The sequence below is a fragment of the Ipomoea triloba genome, chromosome 1, assembly GCF_003576645.1.
Source record: "Ipomoea triloba cultivar NCNSP0323 chromosome 1, ASM357664v1".
Lineage (NCBI taxonomy): Eukaryota > Viridiplantae > Streptophyta > Magnoliopsida > Solanales > Convolvulaceae > Ipomoea > Ipomoea triloba.
This window is the reverse complement of record NC_044916.1, coordinates 17,269,640-17,279,493: the sequence shown is the minus strand read 5'-3', so window position 1 is coordinate 17,279,493 and position 9,854 is coordinate 17,269,640. Positions and strand designations below refer to the sequence as shown.

General features: G+C 39.2%; 1 protein-coding gene across 1 annotated transcript; it reads right to left on the bottom strand.

The window, feature by feature from the left end:
* Positions 1-8,124: 8,124 nt before the first annotated feature.
* LOC116006500 (TMV resistance protein N-like) lies at positions 8,125-8,754 on the bottom strand. Its single transcript, XM_031246943.1, has one exon. It carries the CDS (start codon positions 8,752-8,754, stop codon positions 8,125-8,127), a length of 630 nt encoding a protein of 209 aa, XP_031102803.1.
* Positions 8,755-9,854: the final 1,100 nt, after the last annotated feature.

Here is a 9,854-nt window from a genome sequence, read left to right as displayed (position 1 = left end):
CTTCGCGGCCTCAGGTCTGAGTTCCGGTCGTTCGCTGCCTCGTTGTCTTCGCGACCTGCGCCACTCTCGCTGGAGGAGATGGCAGATCTTTTAGGTACTCAGGAGTTCGCACATGCAGCTGAATTTCCGCAGATCATTGGCTCGCCGTCGGTTGCTCATGCTGCTCGTCGCGGGGCTGGACGCGGTGGTCGTCGTGGTGTGCAGCAGTGGCAACGCGGTGGTCAGCGCTCGGGCTCCATTTTTTCACCGCAGACTGGGCAGTATTGGCGTGGGTTCAGTTCTGGGCAGTTCGGTCAGCCTCGAGGTCGTGGGCAGCAGTCCAATTGGCGTGGTCGGGGCGGCTCGCGTTCGGGTCCTCGGTGTCAAATATGTGACTTGCCCGGGCACACGGCTGTGACGTGTTATCGTCGATATTCTGATGGGTCGCAGGCTCACATGGTGTTTCAGGATTCTTCTGACTCTGCTTTGTCTTTAGCTTCTCAGACTTGGTTCCCTGACACTGGGGCCACGGATCATGCCACACCGGATAATAGTGGATTTGTTGCATCTGAGGACTACACCGGGAGTGACACCCTTCGGGTTGGTAACGGTAAGGCTTTACCTATTTCTAGTGTCGGTCATACATCGATTTCAACCCCTTCTCGTTCTTTTCGTATGTCTCGTGTTTTGCATGTTCCGGGTTTATCTGCTTCCTTGCTTTCAGTTCAGAAATTTGCGTCTAAAAATCATGCGTTTTTTGAGTTTTATCCATCCTATTTTGTTGTGAAGGATATCCGCACCAAAGCGGTGCTCCTCCAAGGTAGAAGTTCGGGTGGATTATACTCTTTACCGGTGTCTTCCCTGTCTGCTTTTCTTTCGGCACGGGCGTTGTCTTCTGTGTGGCATGGGCGTCTTGGTCATCCTCACCACCGTGTTCAGAGTCAAATATTGAAGAAGTCCTGTTTAGTTAGCTCTTCTAGTCGTTTAGATTCTATTTGTACTGCTTGTCAATTAGGGAAATCTGCGCGTTTCCCTCTTTCTCGAGTTCAGTCTTCTAGTTCGCATGTTTTAGATTTGGTTTATTCTGACATTTGGGGTCCTGCCCCTGTCTCTTCTGTTAATGGATATCGATATTTCGTAAAATTTGTTGACGATTTTACTCGTTTTACGTGGTTTTATCCTATGCATTTGAAATCAGACATATATGCTATTTTTGCTCAGTTTCGTGTGTTAGTTGAACGTTCCTTTGGTTGTCGCATTAAGTCTGTTCAGTCTGATCTTGGTGCCGAGTATAAGAAGCTTCACTCTGAGTTTCTTAAACTTGGGATCTTTCACAGACAGTCTTGTGCTTACACTCACGAGCAGAATGGTCGCGTTGAGCGTAAGCATCGTCATATTGTTGAGACTGGTCTTACTCTGCTTGCTCATGCTTCTGTTCCAAGTCGGTTTTGGGAATATGCTTTCGAGTCCGCGGTCTACTTAATTAATCGCATGCCCACGTCTGTCTTAGATAATAAAAGTCCTTACTTTCTATTACATCGGTGATGCGTACACGGATTGCTTCCCGCAATAAGTGCACACTCAAGGAATCACTCAAGAACCTTTCGTGTCCAAAAGAGGATCTTACCTTGTAGACTCTTGGATTTTGAGATCCCAACTCTACAAATGTCTCACCAAACTAACAAATAATACTCTCAACCCTTAGATTATTAAGCAAGGCTAAGAATTAGAGTATTAGGAATCTAGCACTAGAATTAAGATACAAAAATAAAATTAGCTATATAATATGAGTAATAGTATTATTTTTGGGTTTTTGGATATGTGTGTGAATATAAAGAACAAGATAAGGGGATAAACTAGCTTCTCACTAGCCTACCAAGATTGAATGCTTCTCACAAACAACCTAAACTTCAATGCACTTCTCATGCAAAGAAAAGAGAGAAATTTCACTCAAATTGAATTCTTACAAGGTGTGTCTCAAACCATTGGGTTTATGGGGTATTTATAGGGGAAAATAAGGTATTAAATATTCTAGGTCACTAATCCCACCCAAAATAAAAAATTACAACTTTGTAAAAGTAATTCCCACCCAAAATTAAAAATACAAAATAATTCCCCACCCAAAATTAAAATACAAAATAATTTCCCACCCAAAATTAAAAATACAACATTTTGCAAAAGTAATTTCCACCCAAAAAAAATACAATTCTTGCAAAGTAGTTTCCCACCTAAAAAAAATACACCTTGCAAATAATTTCACACCGGGAAATTTGATCTGATACTGAAGTCTGAATTGTCTTCAAAAGTTTTTATGTGAAGACAATTGAATAGAATTATTTTTCCAGATTGATCTTCTTCTTCACAAAAAGATGTTGGACTCCAATCTGTTTGCACAAAAGTGTTAAAAGCCTCTTGAATCTTCCTTGACTTAGATCTTGTTACCGGGCCACTCGAGACTTTTAATGGATCATTTATTTGTTGCATTCCGGTCTCATCAATCGGTCACAGCCCTCATATTATTTTCTGCGTGTCTTCGGTTGCCTATGTTTCCCTCATTTACGTCCTTGCAATCGCCATAAAATGAGTTTCCGGTCTGCTCCTTGTGTGTTTCTAGGCTATCCTGACTCTTTTAGGGGGTATCGATGTATGGACTTGAGCACTAACAAGGTCTTTATTTGCAGGCATGTTCCTTTTGATGAACATGTTTTTCCTTTTGTTACTAAGCCTATTGTGCAGTCAGCTGGTGATCCACCGTTACCACCTTGGGGTGTTGCTCGTGTGTCTCCTTCAGCTACTGGTGCAGTGGTGGTGCCTCCGCGTGTTGTTCAGCTGCGTCCGGCAGCTTCTCGGGGCCGGCGGGCAACTGTTTTTCATCAGGTGCCTCTGGAGCAAGGTCCCGTGCCTCGGGAGCACGGTCCTATGACTCGGAGCAGAGTGCGGTCTGAGGGGGCTGTGTTGGTTGCTTTATTTGCTGAGGTGTGTCCTCCGGAGCCTACCTGCTATACTCAGGCTGTGCGTTTTCCTGAATGGAGGGAGGCTATGGATGCTGAGTTCAATGCTTTGTTGTAGAATCAGACTTGGAAGCTTGTGCCGGTTCGTGAGGGAATGAATATTGTTGGTTGCAAGTGGGTCTTTCGCACCAAGCGGAAGGCGGATGGTTCAATTGAGCGGCATAAGGCCAGGCTTGTTGCTAAGGGGTTTAACCAGGTTGCTGGCCAGGACTTTTTTGATACATTTAGTCCTGTGGTTAAACCTACCACTGTTCGTTTATTGCTCTCTCTAGCCTTGTCTTCTGGATGGGTGGTCAGGCAGCTTGATGTGCATAACGCATTCTTGAATGGGACTTTAGCTGAGACTGTTTACATGCGTCAACCGCCTGGCTATGCTGATTCTGACTATCTTGATCATGTTTGTTTGTTGCAGCGGTCCTTATATGGACTCAAGTAGGCCCCGCGAGCGTGGTTCACGCGTTTACACACTTTTTTTTTATTATCTGTTGGTTTTCAGGCATCCAAGACGGATGTGTCTTTGTTTATTTACACACAGGGGGAGTTACGTGTTTACCTGCTTGTATATGTTGATGACATTTTGGTAATGGGGAGTGATTCTGCCTTGGTGTCGATGCTTATTTCCAGGTTATCTACTGCTTTCAAGATTCGTGATCTTGGTAGTCCATCTTTTTTTCTAGGCATTGAGACAGTGGCTACTGAGACGGGGATGTTGCTGTCTCAGAAGAGATATATGTCTGACATTCTGAAGCGGGCAGGTATGTCTGACTGTAAGCCTTTGGCGACTCCGATTCCTGTGTCTCGTTCTTCATCTGCTTCGTCTGAGCTATATGCAGATCCTACCCGCTACAGGAGCCTAGCTGGTGCCTTACGCCCTGACCTGTCGTTTGCGGTTAATTTATTGTGTCAGCATATGCACTCACCCACAGAGGATCATTGGGCTCAGCTGAAACGGGTTTTTCGGTATGTCAAGGGGACTATGCATCTTGGTCTGCTGCTGCGCCAGTCCTCTAATTCTGTCATTCATGCTTACTGCGATTCAGACTGGGCCGGCTGTCCTGTGGATAGGAAGTCTACGAGTGGTTTTGCGGTTTTCCTGGGGTCTAACCTGGTTTCGTGGATGTGCAAGAAGCAACGGACTGTGGCCCGGTCATCCACTGAAGTTGAGTACAAGGCTCTTGCGGATGTGTGTGCTGAAGTCACCTGGGTGGTCTCCTTACTCTATGAGCTGGGTGTGCCTCCTACTACCTCTCCAAAGCTGTGGTGTGATAATCTAGGCGCCACCTACATGTGTGCCAATCCAGTGTTCCATGCCCGCACGAAGCACATCGAAATCGATTATCACTTTGTTCGTGACAAGGTGGCTGTTGGTGAGCTTCAGGTCAACTTTATTTCCACTAAGGATCAGCTGGCAGACATTCTTACCAAGCCTCTTGCTGCTCCTCGGTTTGCTTTTCTTCGTGACAAGCTTCAGGTCGCTGCGCCTTCCTGAGCTTGCGGGGGAGTGTTAGGACTCTTATTATTATTCAACTCTTTTACTAGTAGGACTCTGTGATATGTATTTATTTCTACTTTGTAATCTTGTACAGTTGATTATTGAGAAATACATAACCTAATCCTTCCCACCTCAAGTTATTATTTTACAATTTAATTTTTCAGTAATAAAACTTATATACACATAAACTGTATTAAAAGTTATGTCAAATACAAAAATGTAAATTTTGAAAATTAAAAAAGAAATTGTTGAAAATATGAAAAAGTAAATAGGTTTTTTTTGGTAACAAGTTAGGGAAACACTTAACCACTATCTAAGAGTGCACATGGGGTAGATCGGGCATTGTACCACCAACCGGTAAAAGATCACAAGAAGACAAAACAACCTAGGTTGCTCTTGATTGGGGTTGCCCTAGTAATCGGGTTAATAGAGTTATTTGACCATTAAATAACATGTGTATGTATCAAATGAAACAAATTAAGGTTGGGTTGACGAGTAGCATTTATTCTTTCATGTATTAAAATAATTTATAAAATATTAGTACCTAATTGTTACGTTAATTGTAAGGACGTTTTGTTTTTTTCTTTTAATTTGTTAAATACTCCATAGATGTTAATATAAAATGTTAAAGAGTATGAATATTCTTAATATAACACAATAAAATAATATATAATAATAGTATAAAAGGGGTAATGTAGAGTACCTGGATCACTCCCATGGTAATTAGCCATATCCTCTCTTGCTTCTATTGGGCTGAAAGCACATTTTTTAATTCATCAAATTTAAAAGTAAAAACTATATAATTATACTTGTTATGATTTCGGCCCTACCCTTAATAAAACGGCAAATTATTACATGGACCATGGTCCACACAGCTGTGTGGACCAAAAATAAAAAATACATTATTTTTATACTGAAGGTACATTATTTTTGTACTGAAGGTACATTATTTGACAGTATATATCAAATAATGTACCTTCAGTACAAAAATAATGTACCCTAAAATAATGTACCTACAATATAAAAATAATGTACCTTCAGTACAAAAATAATGTACTTTTCATTTTTGGTCCACACAGCTGTGTGGACCATGGTCCATGCAATAATGATTGTAATGCAATAATGATTGTAATAAAACAGAAAACTAAAACAAAGGAAAAAATAAAAGTTATCTAGTAATAAAGTATATCTAATAGTCAAGGACCTTGTGGTCCAGTAGCACCAAGTTACTAGCTCCCTCATGTGTGAGGTTATGAGTTCGAGCTTTATTGACTCTTTATGTTTTATATATTGAGAAAGTAGCTATGAAAAGATATTACATTGTAAAAAAAAATATACCTAATATAGAGCATTAAAAAGTTGAATGTAAACATATGAGGGGAAGGAAAATTTGAAATATACCTTTTGTACAATAAATTAATGCCCCAATCTGCTGAACCTCTCAAATACTCATCAAGTTTCACCTCGAATCTTGAATAATGATTTGCTTCCATCATAGGTTTAGATTCTGGCCACAAACTACTAAATGGGAGGTAGACCAAGCAAATAAGGCTTGTTCTGTTATCTTTGGGTATCACACATTTTGTTTCAAGATCTTCATTTTTAATATCATTATGTGATGACAGTTTGGCTTTAATCAAACAATGAGAATAACTTCCGTCATCTAAGCCTTGGTACGAGTGTGGTCCCCATGCGTTGTGAGAAAAAATAAGTACAACAAATCCGACAAATTGTGTACTATACCAACAAGAATTGAGATTAAAGGAGATCCGATCCTATTTGAGTTGTAGCGTCGGTATTTGAATGATTTCAAGTGAGTGTAACCATGAGAGCTTGAGTAGCTAACACTAAAAGGAGTCTTCCTGTGAAATGGAAATTGATTGCTCTTCTTAGCTAAAAAGGTTTTAACTTCGAGCCAACCATACCGATCACAAGGGGCGAATGAGACTGAGGGGTACTTGAATTGATTGCTAACATAGCTATGTTGCTTGACTTGTTTCTAAAGGCAAAATGGAAATCCACATATAGTTCGCTTATAGTTTTTGGAAGCTCTGGCAACTTTTTAAAATTTTCACAATCTCTGATGTCAAGGTATTGAAGGTGATCTGAGAGAGTTGACTCAAACTTTTAGGTAAATAACCAAAATTGATTCTCTCAAGATTCAAATATTCCAATGAGATCAAGCATCGTTCAAGCTCTAAAGGGAGTTCGTTGATGGTCTTAAAATTAGAGAGTTGTAGCTAGCCTTTTTAGTGAGCACAAACCTGATACACAACGAACAAATTCTAGACTTGTCTCTTCATCAAATTAAACTCCTGGTTGCCTTTCCAACACAAGCATTCAAGTGAGCTCAATTGCATTATTGAAGATGGGGGTTGAAAAATGGCAGTCCTGTATACATGAAGCTCTTCCAAATTTGACAGGTTGCCCAGGTTTTGTGGCAATGACTTTAGTTTCATGCAAGATTGAAGCTTGAGAACTTTAAGACTTTTCAGCTCACATAAGTTGTTAGGAAGACATTCAAGATGCTCACAGAAAAACAAACTCAGCTTGGTGAGCCCACATAGTTGCTGGATTGATGGGGGCAATTCTCTAATCCGAATGAATTGTAAATTCAGATCCACTACTTTTTCTGGATTTCTGGAAAATTTTCTAATGGGCAATCCTCAAGTTTGAGAAATTGAAGAGATGAAACTTGAATAAAGCTGGGAAGCGTTATCTATCGCAATAACTTAAATCCAATAAAATAAGCTTCTCTCTATTAATTTCTCACAACGTGAAAGGTATAATTTTTCCAAATTCGGCATTATATCAAAATTTGGAGTCTCTAGCAAAGAACGGGAAGAGCTAAGATCCAAATAGGTAAGTTGATTCAATTCCTGCATGCATGCGTGCAAGAGTAGAAGAAGATGGAGAATAAAATAATTAATTAGTTTAAGCTAATTAATCAATTAATGAAAAAAAAAGAATATATATAATTTTGAAGAGAACTACTGCGCAGACAAAGCCCAACAAGCTCTGATGGATTCGTATCCATGCTAGAGGGATGAAAACTTGTGGGTAATGAACGGAAAGGATAATATGGGAAATGAAGCCACCTCAAGCTGCTAGGAAACTGATAATTATCCTTGACATCACCGTCAAAATTATTAACTATAAGCTTCAAAGCTTCAACGGACGGCTGTTTACCTATGAGTATCTTCAAAGCTTCAAAGGCACTGCTAATATTCTCATCATTTTGCCGCCAAAATCCATATGTAGTATAGGGGAATAAAATACATTCTATGTGTTTAGTAAGCTCCTGAAAGAATGAAATAAAATAAAATAAATCTTCAAGCTAGGAATTAACTACTAATTAATTTTGCTACTATCGAAATATACATATATATACCTTACCATTTTTCTGTATCCTCAAACTCCCATACCCTGCTCCTAGGTTTCTCCTCTCTTGCAATATGCCAACCCATATCTTGGATTAGATCGTGCATCTCAATTCTTCCTTCCAGAACTGATATAAGAGATTTTTCAATGACTGGATGCAAATCACAAGTTTTAAGCACATTTTTTACATATTCTTCCTCCTCGTGCCTGAAAAAACATGCAATATGTAAAAAGATTTTTTGGTTTTTGGGATCTAGTATATCAAAACTCATCTGGGGTGTCCTTGAGTTTCTCTAAAGTGCTTTCCCACTCAATAGCCTCTAGTCCACAAAGAGAACTCCCCAAAACTTTAAGAGCTAGTGGAAGACCCTTACAATAATGCACAACTGGTCCACACAGTTCTTCCACGCCAGTTTTAGCTTTCTGTTTAAAGGCATGCGATCTAAACAATTGAATAGCTTCCTTCTCTCTCAACGTTTCTACTTTATATATATACTTTTCATCAACTCCATGGGAACGCAATACCCCCGCATCTCTTGTAGTTATAATCACTCTACTACCCCCACCAAACCAAACATAATCTCCGGCTAATTTCCGTAATTGTCCCACGTGATCTACATCATCAAGAACAATCAAAACTTTTTTCTCTTTAAACCTTGTCATTATCATATCCATTCCATCATGCACATTGCTTATATTATCTACTGGTCCATTTGAGATTGTTTTTATAAGGGTCTTTTGTAATTCACTCATTTTGCCTTGGCTTTCTCTAATATCTGCAAGAAAACATACTCCTTCAAATTGGCTCGAAAACGTTTTCAAAACAATTCGTGCAATTGTTGTCCTGCCAATACTTCCCATACCCCCAAATTCCGATAAATTGAACACCATTGGGTTCCATTCTCAACAACTTACTTATATGGTTAACGCTAGAATCCAATCCCACTAAGTTCTTTTGAAGGATAGTAGAGGCTTGAATGGATTGATTCAATCGAGCAATTATGTTGTCAACAACTGTTTGGACACATTCTGCTTCGTACCTGACAAAATTGAACACTAACAATTTAAGCAATTAAGTACTTAATTGGATAGATTATGGCACAGATCCCATTCACTAAGCAATGACATATCAATATAAAATTTCCATACTTCACCAAAGAAGTTGTAAGAATATCCTGAAAAACATAGAGAGATGAGCCGGGGCTTATAATACACTATATATTCCAGTAAAAATAGCTAATTGATTGAATTTACCCAACAAAACAAACTTACTTTGGAAGTAGTAAAAAACTCAAGACACAAAGGGCATGCATAATGATGATTCAGAAGGTCGAGAAAGAGGATGGAAGTATTAGGAAATATTGCTACGAAAATAATATTCTTAGAAAAATAACAAGCACGAGAAACAAAAGGATTTTTTGGGGGAGGTAAGCCCAAGTTGGTCATATTATACGAGTAGATAATCATTCGACCAAACCCAAGTTAATCGAATGGAAGTAGTCTACTGGGTTGAGCCAATGGTTAGCTACCCGAGTTGATGGACGAATTGTTGGCTCTGTGTTGGAAAAATGTTACGAAAATTTGGCATAACTCAGCCTACAAGGGCAGTCAATTTTTCAACTGCAGATGTCGGCGCACACAAGTCAAGCCTTTTCAGGCTCATGTGCGCAAGAGAGAGCCTTTACGTTATACAATTCAATAAGCCTTAAAAAAGCTCTAGTATATGCCAACAACTTTTTTTAAAATAAATTTTTATGTCATCAGTTTAATATATATACCGGCAACATAATGAAACTGGAAGAAATGGTACATGGAAGATTTTAAAAACTTATATATCAATTTAACTCTTATTTTAGATAAGGGGTTAAGTGAACATACACTTATGAATATTATAAAGTTTAACCCTTCATGAATATTATAAGATTCAACATTGTGATGTTACAGTACCTAGTTCTTTTGTATGAACATATACACCCTTCAAATATTTTTTT